The sequence below is a fragment of the Saccopteryx bilineata genome, chromosome 2 (assembly GCF_036850765.1).
Source record: "Saccopteryx bilineata isolate mSacBil1 chromosome 2, mSacBil1_pri_phased_curated, whole genome shotgun sequence".
NCBI classification, from domain to species: Eukaryota; Metazoa; Chordata; class Mammalia; order Chiroptera; family Emballonuridae; genus Saccopteryx; species Saccopteryx bilineata.
This window is the reverse complement of record NC_089491.1, coordinates 246,803,278-246,826,071: the sequence shown is the minus strand read 5'-3', so window position 1 is coordinate 246,826,071 and position 22,794 is coordinate 246,803,278. Positions and strand designations below refer to the sequence as shown.

The 22,794-nt window shown below is 48.4% G+C and overlaps 1 protein-coding gene across 1 annotated transcript in view; it reads left to right on the top strand.

Annotated features, from left to right (window-relative positions):
* Window positions 1-229: 229 nt before the first annotated feature.
* The window catches only part of SORL1 (sortilin related receptor 1), a 137,115-nt gene continuing 114,550 nt past the window's right edge, over window positions 230-22,794 (top strand). Inside the window, exons 1-2 of the mRNA XM_066259808.1 lie at window positions 230-795; window positions 18,308-18,424. Coding sequence (XP_066115905.1) covers window positions 520-795; window positions 18,308-18,424 — 393 coding nt within the window. The 5' untranslated portion in view covers window positions 230-519. The remainder of the gene's footprint in view (window positions 796-18,307; window positions 18,425-22,794) is intronic.

Genomic DNA, 22,794 nt, shown 5'->3' with positions numbered 1-22,794 from the left:
GGCGGAGGCGGTGGTCGGCTGGCGGAACAGGGGCTGTGCAATCGGAAAGGAGACTGGCCACGGTTCAGGACGACCTCGACACGACCCGACATTGGTGGCAAATAAACCTAGAGAAGTACAACTCTCGATTGCTGCAGGGTGTAGGACCAGGTGTGCCCGCGGCGGGGAAGGGGACGCATCCCCGCGAGCGCTTATGCCTTGACTTCCCCATCTCTCCGCAGGGGAGGGGCCGGAGTCACCACCGAGGCTGCGGAGCGGAGAAAGTGAGCGAAGGGGACGCGGCTGCGGGCCTCACACGTGACGGCGCCGCGCCAAGCGGAGCGGGCCCCGGGGGCGGCGGCGGCGGCGGCGGCGGCGGCGGCGGCGGCGGCAGAGGCAGCGGCGGCGGCGGCGGCGGCAGCGGGCGACCGGGAGGGAGGGGCGCCGGCAGCCTGGAAACCCCGGCCCCGCGGCTCTCCGGCCTCGCGCTGCACATTCTCTCCTGGCGGCGGCGCCACCTGCTGTAACGTTCGCCCGAACATGGCGACACCGAGCAGCAGGAGGGAGCCGCGACTCCCCTTGCTATTCACCCTGGTCGCGCTGTTGCCGCCCGGGGCTCTGTGCGAGCTGTGGACGCAGACGCTGCACGGCGGCCGCGCGCCTTTGCCCCAGGACCGGGGCTTCCTCGTGGTGCAGGGCGACCTGCGCGAGCTGCCGCCGTGGGCGCGTGAGGACACCCGGGAGACGGACGAGAAGCCGCTCCGGAGGAGACGGAGCGCCGCTCTGCAGCCCGAGCCCATCAAGGTGTACGGACAGGTGAGCACTTCGCAACCCGCCTTCCAGCCTTTTCCTCTCCCTGCAGCTCCTCACCCCCGCATCCATCCTTCGCAGCAGCCTTCTAGGTGCAGGCACCGCTGAGGACTTCCTGGCTTGCATTTGTTTTTATCCCCCAACATGAGCACAACCGCCCGCAGTTGAATTAGATTCATCTTTCCTTCTTCCTGTCGATTTTAGCAAATCTGGTCCAGGTAACTGGCGGGGTGCAGTGCATAGTCTCCCAGGGTGAGTGCTGACCCCTGTAGTTTACGGTAAGTACAGGAGTATAGGATAGGGGCAGCTTCATGTTACATGTGGATTAAAAAAAGGGGGGGGCCTTCTTTAGTCTATCAGTGGTGGGCAGTGGAGGTGAGCACCCTGCAGTTGACATGGAACAGTAAGATGAGGGGCTTTCCACATTTAACCTTTTTTGACCACAGTTAAGCAAACCAGAAAGCTTGACGTCTCGATATAGTTAAGAAGTGTGTGTGTGTGTGTGTGTGTGTGTAGGGCTGAATTTTGTGTGTGCATGTATGTGTGTATGTATAAGTTTCTAATCTATTCCACCTCTTCTTGAAGATATTTTATTTTGGATAGGAATATCCCTCATGAGTGGCAAGACTACAGGAATTTGTTGGCCATTTTTCTGTGATATATTTATATACAGGCAATGGGTTAATTAGATCGTGAATAACACGAATTTTACTTTTATGGCCAGACTTACTGCTGGGAATTGCAAACCAAGTTTGTGGGTTAGTATCAGCATTGGCAAAATTAATTTGTGTTATTGCTTCGGCTGACTCCTAGGCCTGCGGTTAAGATTGACATCCTCAAAGCTAGAAGGCCGGAGGGGGAGAAAAAGTGGGACCAGTGAAGGTGGTCAATTGCACAATTTCTACAGTCAAAGTGTTTCCTTTTAAAATAGGAATTAAAAGGTTAGTCTGAGTTTTGCCTCTCTTCAGTGAGTTTTCTTTACCCATCTCTTTAGGAAATACAATAGATTAACATTCAACCCTTGGAGCAAGGGAGAATCTTATAAACCATCTTTCCCTGTTGTGTCATTTTGTTGATGAAGAAACCAAAGCTGGGGAAGGTGAAATGACTAGCCCAAGGTCACATGGGGCAGGGTGCCTGCTCTTCAATATTTTGATCTGCATTTTCCATTGTCTCAGTGACCTTTGTGATCAAACAGATACCCTGCCTTTATACAATACTTCTTAAATAGCTCCTTTTAATTTTTAAAAAGATTTTATTTATTGATTTTATCGAGAGAGGAAGAGGGGGAGAGAGAGAGAGAGAGAGAGAGAGAGAGGAACATCAATTTGTTCCTGCATGTACCCTGACCGGGGATTGAACTGGCAACCTCAGTCCTTTGGGAGGATGAGCTAACTAACTGAGCTATCCATCATCCAGGGCTTAAATAGCTCCTCTTAACTCATATATGTACATGGCTATAAAGGGGGAGAGGAATGGTGGCGAGTGGGTGGGGGAGCATTTGACGTCCATCTACCAACAGCCCCTGGGACCAGTGTGTGCTAGTGGGCACGAACCTGTTGGTGGGCATGGGTTGCAGGGCCTGCCTGCTCCATTCTGTCTATTCCTTGGCACAGACACCTCAGGTCCTTGTTCCCCTCTTCGTCTCCATCTGAAACTTTTGTGTTGTTGAAGTCAGCAAGGTCCTTGCTCTCAACAGAGATGCCAGCATCCTGATGGACAGGGAGGGAGGAAGAGAGGCATCCTCATTCTTCGAGTCATCTTGGGCAGCCTAGCTTTGCTGTGGGCTCAAATCAGCTCTCTGGGGGGGGGGGCTTGGAGTGGGGCCGGGTGAGAGACAGTCCCTCCTAGGGCTCAGGTCTTCTGCAGCTATAATTTTGGCTGAGGTAAGAGCTTTCTGGTCTCAAAAATAGGCGCACAGGTGCCATTTCTTCCTTGGGTTTCGTTTGTGAAAGCTCCCTGGGGCAAGTTCAAGATGAACGGTGTTCTCATTGGGAATGACTTTAAAACCCTAGGCGTTTATAGTCCTCAACCAGCCAGACTGAGTTCGGTTGCAGGATGGAGACTTAGCAGTCCAGCGTACAATGAGGAATTCCTACCCAAACTGAGGATGCAGGGAGTGTTTCATTGATTTATTTTTCTCTTAGGCTGCCTTTCTATGCCATTGTTCTCTGATGGCTTGAGCTTAATAAAAGTGGGATTAATTTGAATCTTTTAAGGATTTGAGTTAGGTGGAAGGAAGAACTTCCTGGTACTGGCTTTCAGCTGTGAGGACTGTCTGGTGCAGATCCTTTAGATGGCGAGCCCAGGAATCAGTGACCGAAGGGCCTGGGCCTGCCCCTCTTGGAGCTCTGGAGTCATTCCCATCTATTTGGAATGACCTTTCTAGCAAGAGTGGCCTGTTTCCCCCGGGACAGACTTGATTTATAAGTTGTCCCTGATGGTTATAAGAAATGCTGCCTTTACTCTTACAAGTGTCAGGGTGCAGACTGTAAATTATATGGCCGTCCTGCTTCTCGCTGTCATCCAGGCTCCACTTTATACTTCCCTCCCTTTAACTATTTTCAATCTATGGAACTTCAGCGTTTTTCCATAGTGTTGCTTGAATTGAATGTGGTTCTGCACAGAGATGGGGTGCAGATGGGAGCAGGGAATATTTCGTTCCTGCACTCAGAAAGTTTAAGAGTTTAAGAGGGAGATAACAGCGGATGCAAATGTAGGCACCTGACTGTACCAGACAGGAATAAGTAAACATGGATGCAATAAACCCTTCACAGCTCTGCAGAGGGATGTCAGAGGCTTGCATGATACGGGAGGGCATGCGAGATGGAGTGATGTGGGGTCAGTGGGCTCCAGTACTTTGCAGCTTCTTGCCCTCTGACCTCTGAGTGTGGTTGAGGATGCCTGACAGCACAGATTAAGGCTGGAAGCTGTCTGAACCCAGAAACCCTGGGGGTGATGTTGAGGCCACCAGCTTCAGGGGGAGGAGCAAGGAGGGCTGTTGCAGGGAAAATCTGCATCTAGGAGAGAGCCCTGTGTGTAGTCCTTTTTGTCTGGCTCTGCTAACCTGTAGAGCTGAACCCCTTCTTGTAAAGGCCAAGTCCAAGAACGGGGATTCTGTGATTCCAGCCACACTGGATTCTTTCAGAATTTTCTGTCACCTCCATGGCTCTGCCGTCCTGCCTGCTTTTTCCTCTGCCTGACCCGATCTTCCCCTGTTACAGTCTTTATCATCCAAGGAATACTGAGGTGTATTCCCAGGCTCTAGTGGGAAGAGCTCTTTTGAGCTCAGATATGGCATTTCCTGCCTTGTTTTACACCTGTTTTAACTGTCTTACCTGGTTTGCTCCTTGAGGGCTTGGATCAAATCTTTCTCTTCTCTGTGTCCTGGCATTTAGAAGGCCCTTCAGGAATATTTGTGGACCTCCTACACACCTGGATGGTAGGAGGCACACCCAGGTTATAGAAAAGGTATTTCTGAGGAGGGCTATGTGGAGCGTGAAAGTAAGCTGGCCCACGGGTGCGAGGGTGGTGGAGGGTGGAGCCCCGATTTTCCTCCGCTGTCCTGGGGGCTATTTTGAACGATGAGCTGGAATTCTGCTCTACAGTAGATTCTCTTTCAGGGTTTGCATAGTATTGCTTGTGTATTGTTTTGGGGAAAAATCCTTTGGAAGGAAGCGCAAAGCCTAACAGGATTTACAGGTTTCTTTTCCTTCCAATGAGCTCTCTCTTTCTAACTCCTGCTTTTTAGAGGCCAGGGAGTATTCAGTGTCCTGATTTGAGACTGAAAATCAAGTGTCTGTTACAGAACAAGGTCCTGGGACAAAGAGCCTCCTTTGGGGGTGGCATGCTGCTCAGCTTTAGATCTATTTGCAGTAGATTCTTGTATGATACACTTGCCTGGGAAAGAATTTGTTGGTTGGTTCTGAAGTTAGGATGTTTGACCTGTGTGCTTCCAAAAGATGAGAAGGCAAAGCATTTACTGTTTTAAGTCGGCTTCTAAGTAGGTGAGGAGTTGCTTGGCATGTTGGGTTGGCTCGATAAGGGAAGTGACCTTGAAAAACTTCCTGGTACCACTTGGCATCTCTTATTATTATTGCGTAGGGCTCAGCCTCTAGCCACTATTTTAGCTCATTAATAGCTTTGCGTGCCTTGCAGCATGGGGGATGGAGGCCTTATGAGAGGAAAGAATGGGAGAAAGAGGGGACAGGGATAGGAGCGAGGTGCTGAGAATTAAAGGGATGGAATGGAAAGCCATTGTGGAGAGCAGCTTCCTAGTGACTTAGAAACCAGGTTTGGAGAACATCAGAATACTATAGAGATCATGGATTTTAATTTGTGTTCTTTTCAAGAATGTTTTCTTTATAGTCTGTGAAATGAAGTTCATGGTGTGGTGAATAAATTGCCTTGAGACCTGAGATCCAGGGAGCAGAGCCTAACAGCAGCTGACATCCTGAAGCAAAGGATGGATGCTGTTGGAACATTTCATTGTCGTATTTTGGTCTGCTTCTCCTTAGAGATGACAGCCATTTTTGTACCGTCATTGCTTTATCCCAGGGTTAGATCGATGGAGCCAGCCTTGCATGGTCCACACAGGAACATTCTAATACTCTGAACAGGTAATCCAAAAAACAACCTCTTTGCCTTTGCTATGTATTTATTTAGTCCCCCCCAAAATTCAGTTTTCTTTCTAATTCAATTTTGCTTAGGGAAATATGGAAATGAGTTTGCATTTTTGAGCAACTGAGATGTGAAATGGTTGGCATGAACAAAAACTAGTTTGGAGTTAAGAATTTTTGAAAGTCAGATACAGGTAATTAACTGCATCAACATATATTAAAGCTAAGGTATTACATTGACCTTTTCTGAATTTTTTAAAAATGAAAAATTTTTTAGATTTAGTTTTGGGAACTAAAGGAGAGCTGATGGCATTTTGGTTTGAATATTCGGGGATTAGTATTTTTCCAGAACTGGTCTGGGCTGCAGGGCTAAGGCATTGCCTTGTTGGTGAGCCCAGGGCATTTCTAATGTGTTGTCCAGGTACGCCACGATGGCCGTTGGTACACGGCTTATTCAGTCCAGCCACGTAGATGCAGAAATCAATTTCCCTCCCTTTAAAATGAGACACAGTTAATTTCGACCTAATTTACTGGTTTATCGAGCTGTGAACCCAGGCCCTCACTGAGGTGGCACGGGCAGCCTGCTGGCATTGAGGGGCCGACGATGCTTTCAGTCAGAGAAAGTAGGTCAGACTGCTGGGCAAGGTCACGACTGGGCTTTTACTCTATGTTATTGTGAAACCCTCATTTAAAAATTTTTTAAGAAATTATTTTAAATTTATTGACTTTAGAGAGAGAGGAAAGGGGAGAGAGAAAGTGACAGGAACATCAGTCTGTTCCTCTATGTGCCCTGACCAGAGACTGAACCGGCAACCTCCATGCTTCGGGATGATGCTCAAACCAACTGAGGCATCTGCTCAGGGCTTTTTTTTTTTTTTTTCAGAGATAGAGAGTCAGAAAGAGGGATAGATAGGGACAGACAGGAATGGAGAGAGATGAGAAGCATCAATCATCAGTTTTTCGTTGCGACACCTTAGTTGTTCACAACTAATCACAATGTGATTGCTTTCTCATATGTGCCTTGACCGCAGGCCTTCAGCAGACCGAGTAACCTCTTGCTGGAGCCAGTGACCTTGGGTCCAAGCTGGTGAGCTTTGCTGAAACCAGATAAGCCTGTGCTCAAACTGGCGACCTCAGGGTCTTGAACCTGGGTCCTCCGCATCCCAGTCTGACGCTCTATCCACTGCACCACCGCCTGGTCAGGCTGCTCAGGGTTTTTTGAAACTACTTTTTTCTTATGCATGCGCCCTGACCAGTATCCACCCAGCAACCCTTGTCTGGGGCCGATGCTCTGCCCATCTGGGGCCATGCTCACAACTAAGCTATTTTTAGCACTTGAGGCAGATGTTCCACAGATCCACCCTCAGTGCCTGGTGCCGATGTGCTCAATTGCCAGGCTGAGGGAGGGGAGGAGAGAGAGAGAGAGAGAAAAGGGAGAGGAAGAAGGGTGAAGAAGCAGTTGGTCACTTCTCCTGTGCACCCTGACCGGGAATCAAACCTGGAAAATCCACATGCTGAGCCAACACTCTACCACTGAACCAACCAGTCCAGGCCTGTAAAATTTTAACATAAGGAATGCCACGTGCACTTTGGGGTGGGTTTCGTAGAAACAGGACTTCATATAACAATCACAACTGCGATAGTAAGTTCAAAAGAATCACCACATTCTGTTATCTATGGGCTAACTGTTAATAATGACAGTAACATCCGTGATCACATCACTGCTACCAGCCAGGCATTGGAAGATCCTATCTTTCTGGCCTCGTGACAGATCTTCTGCTATCGTGCTCTGTGCTGGGTCTGTCTGCAGTGATGGGAATATTCCGTGCCCGTACTGTCCACTGTGTCTACTAACAATGCACGGCAGTGGAGCACTTGCACTGTGGCTGGGATGACTGTATAATTGAATTAATTTTATTTCATTTAATCTTAATCAAGTTACACGTAAGTTTAAAGAGCCAGGCATAACCGTTGTCTAGGGTACTGGACTGCGTAGCTTGCATAGGCTGTGGGAGGTGTCCCTTTTCCCACTGGTGGGCAATCTCTGTTTCCGAGGAGAGGAGCTGTAGTTTCAGGGAAGGCCTGCATTTGTTTCCACCACAAACAGGGGAGGGAATCAAGAGTCAAAGGCTGTAGTCTACACCCCAGGTTTTGGGGGCTGCTGACTGCCAAGCTACGTGGTGGAAGTCAGTGGTCTGTCTTTCCCGGGTAGGAACGCATTCAGGGACGTGGATGGTATACACCGTGCAGTGTGTGTTCCCGGAGGTCCTGTGCACAGTGCTTCCTTCCATCAGTGACCTGGGCGAGGCAGGCTGACCTCAGTGCCTTCTCCTCTGACGTGGTCTTGCATGAACAGCCCCCTTGCACACACTTTGCTGAGCTGGTGTGCAGAACCTGCCGGCCTCTGGAGCAGTGGGAGAGGTAAACAGTGCTTTAACAGCGGGGCCGCCTCCCCACCCCTGCCCCAGCTTCCTGTGCTCTTGCCTCGCCTCCATGTAGCCGGGTCTGCCTTTCGTCTCTGCAGCCCCGCAGGCTGGCATGAAGACAAACAGCCCTGGCGTGTGGTCTCCATCACTGCGTGTGACCCCCCTCCCGGCCCGCCCTGTGACTTAGCATGCCATTGCTGTGGCGGCTGCTGCTGCAGGCTCTTCGTGAGGAAAATTGGGACCCTTCACGATGATTTATCTCTAGTCCCTTGAATTAGATTAAAAACACAGCGATGAATTCTCAGAAAGGCAGGCTGATATGATTATATTCCAGATCTGAGGGGCAAACAAGAGCAATAAAAAGATGTACGCATATCAAATGCCATTCCTGCTGTGTAAGGGCCAAAATGATGTGGATGGTCCCTCTCCGTTGTTTTTAAAATGAAGAAAAGTAACTAACATTGCTTCTTTTATTTAGAAAAGAGACTGTCTATTAAGTTGAAACCCACTTCTCCCAAATAACTGCAGATCAGAGAGGGGAAGATGGCTCGGGTGATTCTTACATGAAATAAATGTGGATTTGAGCTAATAAGTGGGTCCTGAATTGGGTGGGGTTTTCTATGCTACTGAGGTGGGATCCATTCTCCATTGCTGGGCTGCAGAGCTGAGTGGTGACATGGGGACATTTTTAACTCTTAGGAAACCTCTGTATTCAGAAAAAAAAATTGGGAAAAGCGTGGATGACCCGATTGAGATGGGTCCTAAGGTTAAAAGCAACCTTGGGAGAAAGACTAGTTTAGGGACTGTCACTGGGGAGACTCAGATGGGTGCCATGAGCTGAGCCCTATGTGAGGCAGGACCCCAGATGGATAAGGAATCCCTTTCTCTATTAGCCCAGAGGATACATGCAAGACAATTCCATCAGGTCTGCCCTTGGGACCTGGTAAGAAAGGCTTGTGCTGGCTACTCAACAATCTCAGAAGTGGACCGTGCTGATGGCAGGATGTGGGGACGGAGTGGAGGTGGGTGGGTGACCCGTGAAAACTTTGGGAGTGTTTGAAAGAGACTTGAAATGTTTTCAAGCCGTGCTCAATTAATTGAGTAACACGAGACTTTACCTGTGACTTATTACCTCATCTATATACATTTAGTTCCCAGAAGTTCTCTCACTGAGTGGTTAAAAAAAAAAAAGTCCTGGAGTTAACTGGGCACGTGGTTTGCTGAATGTGTCAAGGTGTGCTGCCGCTGGTGGCGAGGGATTGGACCAGGAATAAGACCTGAATCTTGAGAGGGGAGATATTAAGGGGTGGATGTTGGAGAGTTGGACAGAGGTGAAAGGGTTACCAACCCAGGGTTGTGGGAGTTCAGCTAGGAGATAAGAGAGCAGAAGCGTGTCCTAGGGTTTAAAAGTGGTCCCCAACCTTTTTTGGGCCATGGACCGGTTTAATGTCAGAAAATATTTTCACGGACCGGCCTTTAGGGTGGGACGGATAAATGTATCACGTGACCGAGACAAGTGTCAAGAGTGAGTCTTAGACAGATGTAACAGAGGGAATCTGGTCATTTTTAAAAAATAAAACATCATTCAGACTTAAATATAAATAAAATGGAAACAATGTAAGTTATTTTCTTTCTCTGCAGACCGGTACCAAATGGCCCACGGACTGGTACTGGTCCACGGCCCGGGGGTTGGGGACCACTGCCCTAGGGGATTCTTCAGGGTGCCTTGCCCACCCTGGGAGGTCTGGAGCATCCATGTTACTGGCCCCTTGTTGGGTTTGTTGTGCTCTCTCTCCAGTAATTTCCCTCACAGTCGGTAAAGAAGTCACTGGGAAGGTAAGGCCTTGAGCCTTCAGTTCCAGGATGTCATGTTTAAATGCTTCCCTTTGGCACAAGGAAAAGGCGAGACACGGGTGATACCCTGCGCTGGGACCTTGGGAACTGGAGGTGGGGTTTCTGCCGGTTCCTGAACTCAGCTGTGGCGTGAGAGGAAGACTGCCCAAGTACTACTGCCCTTGGCCGTGAGTTTTGCGATGTTTCATCATTCCATACTGTCATCGTGTGCCCTTAGGGCTCCGTGTTCCAACCCCAGTGGTGCTCATGTTAATTTTTTACGTAGAAACCGGTTCATGAGAATGGCTTATTTTGATATAAAGGCTATACCAGTAACAAAAGGAAATGATGTTTTAGCATTTTGAAGTTTATGAAATGTATTTATGGATGACATCACATTAGATTCTTATAGCAGTCCGATACAGTCGGCAAGGTAAGAGTTATTATTACTCTCATATCACACATGAGTGTCTGGAGGCTCAGAAAGGCTAAGTGATGTAGCCAAGTTACGCAACTAGTAAAATGCAGGGACCGAGCCTCAGAGCCAAGTCTGATTTACTGTGGCACGTTCGCTCTCGTAAATACTCTGGTGCAAGCTTCCCCTGTAGCCAGGGAGCTACAGCCTTTTTTATTTTTCTTTCTTTTTTTTTTTACTGCAATCTCTCTTTTCTCCCCTTGGCTCTCCTGGCTCCACTCATTTTCTTTTCACTTTTCAGATGTGACAAGTCCCGCATCCCTCCTTGTTCCTGGCTTTTGCTCTGCCCTTGCTGTAGGTCTCTCCTCAGTACAGCCGCACTCTGGTCCCCACCCCTGGAAGTCTGCTGTTTTCCTAATTCCTAGCTTGTAGTCTGCTGTATAAGTGTTCAATAAATATTTATTGAGTGAAGGAGGTGGGGAAGTTGCAGAGCCCCAGAGGAGAGTCTGGGAGAAGAGATACGGAACCGCCCAGAAGAGCTCACAGAATTGGCTTTGGGTTCATAGTTCACTTCATCTGTAAGAGGTGGAAGATGGCTTATGGTCCCTGACATTCCTCTGACCCTGATCTCTTCCTATTTTTCTTACTTGCCAGCTGGTAAATTAATGGCAGATTCATTTCATGACAAAGAGATTTTTCACCAGTTCTTTTGAATAGGGAGTGAAGGATGACAGAACCTTGTGCAGTGAAGGAGAGGGGTTTACCTGGAGGCTCTGGCCCCTGGAGGTCAGTGGTGAATAGGTTCTGCTTGCCAGAGATCAGTAAGAATGATAAGTCTCTCAGAACTAACATTGTAAGTCAGTGAAAATAAGGTCATCACTGTTTTGGTAAAAAGAAAGGAGAAGTTACACACACACACATACACACACAGTTGCTAAAAAGAACTCATGATTCTAGTTAAGAATCACTCATGATTCTGTGAAATGCTGGTTTTTTTTTTAAGCCCAAGGTTATTCTTCCTCATCAGTAAGATGGGCAGCCTGACTTGATCAGCAGAGTAGTTGATGAGTTCTGTGGGCAGAGCACAAAATTGGGCAGTGAGTGCAGGTTTCATGAGCAGCGCCCTGTGCAGGGAGTTCTGAAACCAGACATCAGCCCTGCTGAGGTGGCGAGCCCGGGGAGGATAATGGGCTTACTAAATACAGTGGGAACGCAGTCTTGAAAGGGGACTCGGAGGGGAGATTTGCATACCTAGCATTTAGATCACGCAAACGGATGGTTTGGAGAAAACCTTGTTATTCTTGGACCTCAGGAATCTGTCTTTGGTTTCCCTGGGCCAGTCCCACAGTTCAAGGGACTGAGCAGCTGCCTCTGTCCTCGCAGTTGAAGGACAGGATATTTGTTTTCTACTTCACTGTAGAATTTTAAAAATGCTCCTTTGTATTTCACGGCTAGTGAGGTAAAGCAGTGAACCAGGCCGCCTCATTGTTCTCCGGGGCCGTGTTCTGGAAAGAAGCTGTGTGGGAGGGAGGGGACTGGAGGCTGTGGGTATCGAGCACATCCTGATCTTTGGGTTCGACCAATCTGTAAGAGGCAATGGCAGAAGAAATGAATAGAGATGATCTGTGACCCATTCCATGAAGGGCCATTATTCTCCTTAATAAGCCTCGAGGGCTATACTGTGATTTTAGTGTAAATTTCTTATTCCCAGTCCGATTTGCAGCACTGATTTCCCCCCAGAAGGACTCTGTGTACTCGACAGGTAAGGAGCGATGCGGGAGCCCCAGTGGGTGCCTGGCATTGGGTAGGCCTCAGTGCATAATAAGTGAGCCTTCATACAATAAGCACTTGTCTGCCCTGTTAGTTACAGCAACCCTGAGCTTGGGGCTTGGGTGGCAGCTGATTCTCTCCCTCTCTCTGCCTCGTTCCCCTCACCCTGAAAAGAGAGAATCCGTTCACCCCTTGGGAAGGCCAGGCTGCTGGCGCACTGAGAGCCGGTGGGGTGGGGTGGAGGTGTGTCAGCATGGGGTTGGTGATGATGTTGGGAGTGGGAAGTGCAGGCTGTCTCCCGGCCTGAGGCCGTTTCTCCAGCCGGGACCGGGAATCCACCAGAGGCTGCTGCTCTGCGGATGGCACTGAAGGATGGCTTGGGCCGGAACCGCTCCTCGGCTGCCCTTCTCTATGACTCATTCTACAATAGCTGCACATTTGGGTCAGGTGAAGACTCCAAATGAGATGAAAGAAGCAGTTCATAAGAGTGGGAGTTCGAAGGTATTGGGTCAGCACTTGAGAAGTATAATGTTCTTTCTAGGTCATAAACAGAGCCTTTTTTTAAAAAAAAAAAAATGAGTTGAATTTCACATAACGTAATCATTTTAAAGTGCCCAATTCAGTAGCATTTAGTACATTCATGGTGTTGTGCAACCACCACCTCTGTCTAGTTGTAAACCATTGCATCACTCCACAATAAAATCCCTCTCCCATTGATGTTCTTACTTCCCCCAGCACCTGGCAACCACTGGATGCATTTATGGACTGATCTGTTCTGCACATTTCATGTAAATGGTACCATAAAATACGGACAACTTTTATGCCTGGCTCATTTCAACAGTGTAGTGTTTTTGAGGTTTCCCATGTCAGTAGATCACAGAGTTTTAACAATGATCCTAAATACCCAAAGACAACTGCCCCCCAAAAGAATGAGTATTCTAACCACTGTCATTGAAATTACAGGTCTTGCTGTAGGAAGGGGAATAGATGAGATCTGTTGCTCCTCAAATAAACTATTAGAGACACAGAGTGAATGTCTTTGAAAAATACTGATTCCTAGGCTGTAGTCAGTCAAAGGGATTCGGAGTCAGTAGGTCTGGGATGATCCTGTCAGCCATATTTGGGACCCCCTGGATCAGGTGACCGCTGGGGCTTTATCTTGACTCTTAAGCACCTACCTGTGAGCCTAAGAGAGGCCTGAAGCCTCTCCCAGATGCGGGTGGTTATTTACGATGTTGTTTCTGTGCCCAGAACTTTCTGGGGCATGTGATTTTTCTGTTTGCCTTCTGCGGGGAGGCCCTGGGTCCCCTCCCTGCTGCCTTTGCAGCTCCAGTTAATTGTGTCTCGTTTATCAAGCTCCAGCAACGCCCTGTGAGCTAGGGATTGGAGAGGGAAGGTTGTTCATGCCTTGGGGTTGTGGTTATAACTGACTGCAGATCAAGGTTTTGTTTCTGGAAAAGTCACCCTCCCAGACCCTGTGTGTGACCACCCCATCTGTTTCTGGGACCCGGGCGAGCAAGACTGAAGACAGAGATCTGGAAGCCTGCAGCTGCTGATGGGGAGGGCGCGGACAGAAGGCTAAGGGTAAAGCCCTGGGGATGGGCAAGGCGTCCACAAACCTGAAACCACCCAGGAAGTGTGGAGATCCGACGAAGTTCTACAGGTGTTCTTGATTGCTGGTGGCTGCCCTGGGCCTCTGGTTTCCTGGTCACTGTCAATGGAGGGCCAGCTTTCTCTTTGGCATGGGGGCGAGACTGGAGACAGGGGAGATGGAGAGGAGGAGGGTGAGGCCAGAGAACAGATGCATTTCTTTGCCTTAATAAAATTGGCAGCCTATTGGCCTGCCTGCTGGCTCCCCTCTCCTTGTCCCAGGGTGTGTGGATTCCTGCGACTGACTCTGGGCTTGTGCTCTGGGGGGATGGGCACCTGTGCCACCTTGAGGATTAGCCGTGACTCAGCCAGAGCCTGCGGCGGCTCACCAGGGAGTTACTCCCACGGGGCCTTTGCTGACCTCTTGCCAAGTGGACGAGCTCAGCTGTTTGTGTGTTACCTGGTGGCCCTCAGACAAGCCATTTCTTGCCAGGGATTTTTTTTTTCTCTCCCCCACTGGGCTGCCCTTTTACAGTCTGTGTTAGGAGTTCAAGAAACATCTAATGAAATAAAATAGTGATTTTTTTTTAAAGGTGTTTCACCAAGTTCATCTTCTAGGCCAGGGGTCGGCAAACCGCAGCTCGCGAGCCACATGCGCGGTTTGTCGACCATTGTCTAGGCCAGGCATCCCCAAACTACGGCCCGCTGGCCGCATGCGGCCCCCTGAGGCCATTTATCTGGCCCCTCTCCGCACTTCCGGAAGGGGCACCTCTTTCATTGGTGGTCAGTGAGAGGAGCACTGTATGTGGCGGCCCTCCAACCACATACAGTTTGGGGGCCCCCAAGGGTCCCCAAACTTTTTACACAGGAGGCCAGTTCACTGTCCCTCAGACCGTTGTTGGGCTGGACTATAAAAAAAACTATGAACAAATCCCTATGCACACTGCACGTATCTTATTTTAAAGTAAAAAAACAAAACGGGAACAAATATTTATAAAATAAATAACAAGTAAATTTAAATCAACAAACTGACCAGTATTTTAATGGGAACTATGGGCCTGCTTTTGGCTAATGAGATGGTTAATGTCCGGTTCCGTATTTGTCACTGCTAGCCGTAACAAGTGATATGATGCGCTTCCGGAGCCGTGAGGGGTGCGCCCTGTGTCACTGGAAGTAGTACTGTACGTGAGTGACGCCGCACTATGCGGTGCTGCCACATACAGTACTCCTCTCACTGACCACCAATGAAAGAGGTGCCCCTTCCGGAAGTGTGGAAGTGCGGCGGGGGCCGGATAAACGGCCTCAGGGGGCCGCATGCGGGCCGGGCTGTAGTTTGGGGACCCCTGGTAGGCTGATGTCCTTTGACCTTTGTGCTGCTCCTACACCTTCACCTCTTTTAAGGTTGGTTGAGGAGCCTTATGAATCTCATGTCCTTTCAGTAGAAAGGCTTCAACAAGTTGCGTTCAGACCTCTTTCCTATTCTGATCACTGATGGTCAGAGAGTTATTTGACTGTTACTTGACAGAGGGACTGTTCTGAGGTGTCTCAAGTCTGGGCTTTTTATTTTATTTATTCATTTTAGAGAGGAGAGAGAGAGAGAGACAGAGGGGGAGAGAGAGAGAGAGAGAGAGAGAGAGAGAGAGAGAAGGGGGGGAGGAGCTGGAAGCATCAACTCCCATATGTGCCTTGACCAGGCAAGCCCAGGGTTTCGAACCGGCAACCTCAACATTTCCAACTTTATTCACTGCACCACCACAGGTCAGGCCAAGTCTGGGCTTTTTTATCCCAGACCCCAGATGAACTTAGACGGTTGTTCTAGGTTCTAAATCCTTTATTGCATTGATGTTTGCATAACTACTATGGTTACTCCTCTCTGGTTCTAAGGGTGAGGATGCTTTTTGGAAGGAGAAGACTTTTAGCCCGAATCCCCAGACACTTGTGCTGGTGGCCTTCTGATCCACGGCTGCTTCCATATACTTCCCAGAAATAAGGGCTGGAGGAGAGAAGGGGGAGGGGAAGGCTGCAGTAACGTGCTGGAGGCTGGTGGCGTTTCCTTTGTGTCCTTTCTCGCTGTGGCATTCTGAGTTAAATAATTTATATAGATATAAAATTATGTACTGGTTTCTGGTGTACGGCTTAGTGATTAGACAATCATATCCTTTGCATAGTGTTCCTTTCAATATTTCCAGTACCCCCTGCCACCACACACAGTTATTACAATATTATTGATTATATTCCTATGCTGTACTTTAAGTCCCCTCGACTGTTTTGTAGCTACCAATCTGTGCTTCTTAGCCCCTTCACTTCCATCCTCCAGTCCCCAATGCCCCATCCCTCTCAACCACCATTTCTCTCTCTTACATATGAGTCTGTTTCATGTTTGTTAATTTTGTTCCTTTGATTCCACATGTAAGTGAAATCATATGGTATTTGTCTTCCTCTGACTTATTTCACTAGTGTAATACCCTCTAGGTCCATCCATGCTGTAGCAGATGGTAAGACTGATTATTTTTTATGGCCGAGTAATATTCCATTGTATATATACACCACCTCTTCTTAATCTACTTGTCCACTGGTGGGCACTTGGGTTCCTTCCATAGCATGGCTATTGTAAATAAATAATGCTGCTGTAAACATAGGGGTGCATGTATTCTTTCAAATGAGCATTTTGGATTCCTTCGGCTAAATCCCCAGAAGTGGAATTCCTGGGTTGAAAGGCTACTTATTTCTATCTTTTATTTACACTTCTCTGTTGATGTTTGCCTGGACGTATCGGAGAAGGAACATTTTGGAATTGACATATTTTCCTAAAAATCATCAAGGGTGTTTTTTTCTTTTTTAAAAGGTCTCATTTCAACTATTTTGCAAGCGTTTGGATCAAATTAAATACAGGTGCTTAAGCCCCAAAGCAGAGGAGTTAAGGATTAGGTCCTTTGTCCCTCTGTCAGCCAAGTGTACGGCACAGGTGGTCCCCCCCCCCCCCCGTGATATCTGAGAGCACCACAAGAAGTGGGTGGGGAAAGTCAGGGGTGGGCTGGGGGGGTGAGAAGGAGAAGAAGGAGGAAGGCCCTGGGGGAGGGGAGGGTTTTCTGCTGCACAGCTTTGATGGGAAAACCTGCTCAGAAGGCAGACCCGCAGGGGCTTGTAGTTCCCATCAGTCTGAGGGCAGGTGGTGGTGGTGGTGGTGGGTGTGGGGGGGGGATGTGCGGGCTGGAGTGTGCAGAGGCCGCTCAGAGCCCAGAGCTTCATTTCCTTCCGTACGTGCCCGACACAGTGAGGTCACAGCGACCAGGAGGATTGGCTTCTACCAGTCATTGCTCAGCAATGAGAGTTTTGGGGCCTTTGTCTTGATTTTGCATGCTAACACCAGCTCTCTGAATTTTTATTGGTATGGTCATGGCTTTGTTCTTCACACAGAGGAGTGAAGCGTGTGGCTCCGGTGTCCTAAAGTGCTAGCCCTCGAGCTGTCATCAGTGACCTGTGAAGTAGGAAATAGGAAAAACAAAAAGAGATCTGGTTCGTTTTTCATAAGCCACACTCTCTACAAGAACTGTTGTTCATTGTTCAGAGATCGTTTGTTTCCTCAGGTTTCCGTGTCTCAATGTCCTTGAAAAAATGAGAGTGATTAGAGATGGCGGTCGTGTTGCTCAGGGGGGTTAGGAGGACAGTAGATAAGCCCCAGGAGCGCAGTGGTGTAAACACACCTCCTGATGGTGAGAATTTATGAGTGGTACTGATCAGCACAGGGCTCTCCGCTCCAGGGATGTGGGCTCCTTCTGTCTGTGCTTCTGCTCTCTTCTGGGACCCAGGTCTTGAATGCAACTTTTGAATAGGAAAAAAACCAGGGCTGGGGGGGGCGGGGTGGAGACTACTGACCACCTTCTCTCCCAGTCCACTGGCTGGACCTCAGTCCAGGGTTCATACCCCGCTGCACAGCCTCCGGGGAAGGAGTCTGCTGCGTCCTCAGAAAGTAGAGGAAACAGACTCAGAGAACAGATGAGTCACGCTCTTACACAGCGGCTGTTTTTGTTCTTACCTGCCGTAAAAGAAGAGCCCACCAACCTCCTGTTGGCCTTTGCGATGTATTTTCATTTTACTGGTTTACCAAATTTACAAGCATAGGGACCACTGCAAGCCAAAATCCGAAGGTCCTTTCTCTGGAGTCCTGGAAAATATTTTCTACTCATGCTAAATATTAAAATAGATAACTAACAGTTAGTTATATTAAATTTTTTACGGTTTCCTGAGAGTTGAAACATACTGTATTCTTTTGAACACTGGGAAAAGTATGTTTGGTTCAGGGTATTAGGAAGCTATTAAGAACTGAATTTTAGAGACATTGAAGGAATCTCTCTCTTGAAAGGTCTTTGGGACTTCTTCAAAACGAAGTCCTTCAATACACCTGCACCAGGATGTCTTTCTCTTCCTCTCCTTTGTTACCAGCTAGGAAAGTGTTACCCAGAGGCCAGGGAAAGCACTAGTTTGACTAGAGGTTTGAAAGTGTGTGGTCTTTCTAGCCCATGCACCTTTATGAACGAGGAAGACGTTTCAGTATTTTGGGGTACATGCCATGGAGGAAGGATGAGAGCAACCAGAGACAGATAAAGTAAGCAGCTATGCCTGTGGGAGCCGAGAATGTCATCCTGTTATATTTAAGCAGAAGACTAGTGTTTCTTGGGAGAGTTCAATCGGCGGAATCTGGAGAGGGGAAAAGTAGGCCAGCCCGACCCAGTGCTCCAGATTTGAGCATCTTAGTCATTTCTGAGTGACAAAGCAGCAGAGTCCTGCTTTAGAACGTTTATGGCTATTCCTCGTCATGGGTCCTAATTTCTGCATTTGTTTTTTCTTTCTCTCTCTCTTTTTAGGTTAGCCTGAATGATTCCCACAATCAGATGGTTGTGCACTGGGCTGGAGAGAAAAGCAACGTGATTGTGGCCTTAGCCCGAGATAGCCTGGCATTGGCGAGACCCTGGAGCAGTGATGTGAGTATTAGTGTTTCTCGGGCATTCCTCTGGGCTGCCAGCATGCCCTTCTGTCCTCTGCCAGGATTATCATTGCAGAAAACATAGGGGGTAATTAGAGAATGGATGGGATGAATCACAGCACAGAGAAGAGAATCTAGAAGATAATAAATGCCCCTTACTTGCTGGCCACAGGATCATACAGTCACTTGTAGGCGAATTGTGTGATGTATGGTGACTTTTGCGAAGGGACAGGGTATGAGCTGGATGGTTGTATCTGCTCAAGAAAATGGCAGAAGCGTCTTCCTGGGCAGAGCAGCGTGCCTGCCGTGGCACCTGCTGCAACCTCATTGGTCCTGCCACGTGCTCATTTCTCCTAACACCTTGCAGTTGGGTGAATTGTTGAATATGATTCGTTCCTATTCCTAACTTCCACAGCTGGCCTCCGCAACGTTTCATAGTCTACATGCTTTGAAGATATGAGACCAAGCGTCACATACTCGAAGGCCTAGGAGAGGCCAGGTGGTAATGGGCAGGACTGAAGTCTGCAACATTTTTTATCTCTGCAAACAATAACGGGCTCTTCCATTCTTACTGAAGTACTTAGCCCTCTGGGACAATATGTCATTTTTCCACTTTTAATAGAGATAGATACAGGTTCAGGAAACATTCCCCTGGATCTTAATTTGAACGTGGCAGTTGGAACTTGGCCTCAGTGTTTGAGAGACGCTAAGAAGTGGAAAAGACTTTGGCAGACTGGAGAATAAATATTCCTGAGGGGGCCATTGTTTGGGGTTTCAGCTCTGGACAACGAGCTGGAAGCAGGATCCAGGGTTGCCAGATCTTCTGATTTTTTGAGAGAAATTTCAAGATCTGGATTTTTATGTGAAAACTGCTGATTCTTACAAGCTGGCAGCTGATGTGTCATTTTTACATACAAGGTGTAAGCCAAGTAAAACATCAGAGGGCCAGAGCCGGCTCTCGGGTGTCAAGTGTTCGGCCTCTGCTCCAGACTTCCCCTTGTTGGGAAGAGGAGCAGCCCCCGCCTTGGGTTAGAGTCTGACATGTGATGGGGTGAAGCTGGGAGCTCTGGCCAGAGGAAGCCTCCTGGGGAATGTGCTAGCGCTGTCACCTCAGCCCAAGGACTCAGTTCTAATTCTTGAATATAGATTTGATTTCTGTGAGGTCCTCTCTGGGTTCACTGTCTGAGTTGGATGTGCTGTGGGGTTGGTGACTATTTGAGTTGGGGATGCTGCAGACGGGGAGGCTGTGGTCATGCGGAACTTTGGCCAGGCGGCTGCTGAGCTGTCAGTGGTGAGTGGGAAGCCACAGCGCCCGATAGCCACCTTCGGCGCAGTGGTCTAGAGCAGGGCTGTTTGGGGCAGTGACTTCAGCCCGTTTATAAATGTGACCAGGGTTTGCAAGCACAGGTGGCACGTATGAATGCCCTCTGGCCCAGGAGCATCTGTAGGCACCTGTGTGTACTCCGCACAGTCACTGTTCAAGGGCATCCCTTTTGATCTCAGCAGATGGGTCTATGTCCTACTACTGTGTTGAGAGAATCCTCCTTAGAGTTTTGATGTGTTCAAAAATTATTTGTCCAGATAAGATCTTTTGTGAGATAGGTAAAGACCTTAACAATTGCTTTATGGTTTTGCAGGACAAACAGGAGGCTAGAGATACTGAGTGACTTGCATGAGGGTCACTTAGTGTGTCTGTGGGAGAGTTGGGGCTACTGAGAGTTAAGACCCAATGTGAGGGATGTAGTGCTGCTAGGGTGACCTGCGGCCTGGGTCTCAGCCCGGGCAGGCCCACACGTCGGACCATCCTCGGTCCTGGGTGAACCAGCATGGTTGGTTGCCTTGTTATTACCAGTCTTCCCAAACCCAGTTCTTCCTCTGTCCAAATATTTGGGTGTATTTAGGAGGAACCCATTGAACATTTGCAGTAATACACTCTTCTGAATGACGTATAGAGAAGATTAAATGGAAAGGAAATTTAATGCTTAGAGGTAATAAATAAGAACGGCAGAGATTTCCCCCCTTGCATACAAGCTACATTTAATAATTGGCAGATGGAACGGAGATGTTCTGATGTGAAAAATTAATGCGAAAATAAATCATGACTCAGAGGCAGGAGTAGCTGGTGTCTGAGCAATCACAATGAGATTTTCCATAAAGAAGATTGGATTGTGAGGTGCTGTCAGCAGTCCAGAAGGGACAGAACATATACAAATAGGAAACTGGAGCATTGGTGAATGGCCAGCTCATGCATATTCATATAATGGGAAGGACCTGGAAGCTGGAATCCAGAAGGTTTGCCATTAAACCAGAAAAAAAAAAAGAATGAATGATTTCCTGATGAACTTGAACTTGTAGTCCATGTGATTGCATGAAAAACGGCTCCTTGGGCCCCCACAGGGTCCCTCTGTGTGTGATAGGTCTGGTGGAAGAAGGGAAACAATGGGTGTTATGGGTGTTATTTATCTTAACCATTCCCAATGCTTTGTTTCTGCTCTCTCTTATCTTGTGAAATATTCACATGTAATGTATGTCGTCGCCAAAGTGCTCTCCAGAGAGAGTTCCCATCCCAAGATCAGGGCCAGCCGGAGGAGGTGTTGGGAATGGTGGGACTCGCTGCCCTTGTGCCCAGAGTAGCAGGACATTATGGTTGGTGCCCATCAGAGCTGACTGGGGAGCAGGACCCATAGAGGAAGTCCTCACTTCACATTGTTGGTAGATTCTGCATATGAGGAAACCAGTTTTACCATGGGCTAATCGGTAAAAACAAGAATGAAGTTCCCAGGGCATCCCATCAACATTCTAATGAAACACTGTTGAATGGAACACGTTATTTGAGAACCTGCTCTACGTGCTAACAGTGCAGAACTCGGTAGGCCGAGGTCATGGGTGTTTAGCTGAGCACTGACTCTGAAATCCGAGTGCCTGGGTTTGAATCCTGGCTCTGCCATTCATTAGCAGTCTGGCCCTGGGCCAAGTCATGGAGCTTGTCTTCTCATCTGTCAGTGAGACTGTCCTTGTGAAAAACCTTGCTTCTGGAAGCATGGCCCGTGGACCAGCAGCATGGGTGTTTTCTGGGAGCTGGTTAAAAATGCAGAACCTCAGGTCTCAGCCCAGACTTCCTGAGACAGAACCTGCATTTTAACCAGGGTCCTGCTGAGTGATTCTCGGGTATTTTATAGTTCGAGAAGCACTGGTATAAACATACTTAGAATAGTATCAGATGGGAAGTGTTATTCTGTATATTTTAACCCTTCTTCCTTTCCCTTTCCCTTCTTTTTCACCTCCGTCTCCCCAACCTGGCCTCTCTCCTCCTTTTTCCCCTCTTCCTTCTCCTTACTATTATTATTATATGGTTTTGAAGTACAGGGAGAAGAATTTAAAACCATTCACTTCGAAGGACTTACCTTGACAGGTAAGACAGTGATCTAATTAGCAGCTGTGGGCAGTTTAGTAACTCCTCCCCTTTTTATTTTGTTCTTTAAGGAGTAGTGTCATGTGGAGGTCAGAGAGGACTAATTAGTGCAGGAACCCGCGTCCGGATGGGAAACAAATCTTAGAAGCACAAGATGGTCAAGTGCAGGGTGCTTGCCCAGGTTCACCGGAGGGTCCTAAGGGGCCGTGAGTGAGTCACCGGCGGCCTGCCGAAAAGACAAGACAGACCGACTGCATCAGTGGGGTGCAGTGTGGAGCCCACGAGGCCCTCAGCCCCTTGGCATGATCCGAACACTGGTAGAGGCCTTTCCTGGGCTCTTCACTGTGGAGGAAAGTGGATCGCTGTGCGCAGCTCCGAGCTTGGTCTTTACCCTTGACTTTAAGGTCTGCGTTAATCAAGTAGAAATAATTAGCAGGATAGGATAAAAATATTGTGTTGGAATTATTCAAACTGGAGGAGGAAAGGAGGTGGGTAAGCAATTTGAGAGAGCCGTTAGGTATAGGATGGACCCTTATATTTACATTTAGCTTTTGTGAAGTAAAAGATCCAAAGAGATGGGTTTTGTTTACTGGTGGAAAATTGAGGAAGAGCCTCTCGTTCGTGAGGGTGGCTGCCCCTCCGCGTGGGAGGTGGCAGCAGTGCGGCCGAGGCTCTCAGAGAGGCCGTGCTTGGCTGAAGTCGGTCTTTTCCGCTTGCTGCCCAGTGCAGCTTTCACAGCCCGGCCCGTCGGTTGGGGGCATGACCTTCCTCCTCCACGGGGAAACCTAAGTATGCAGAAGAGAACATCATCCTTGGGGATGAACTTGCAAGATTTGCAAGATGGCTGCCCTTGGCCGTGGAGGAGCCCGTCCAGTGGTTTTGTCACTTGTGAGCAGTCTGACCTTGGGCTAGTCATGAACTTCTCTGAGTCTTAGTTTCTGTTATCTCCTGAGTTA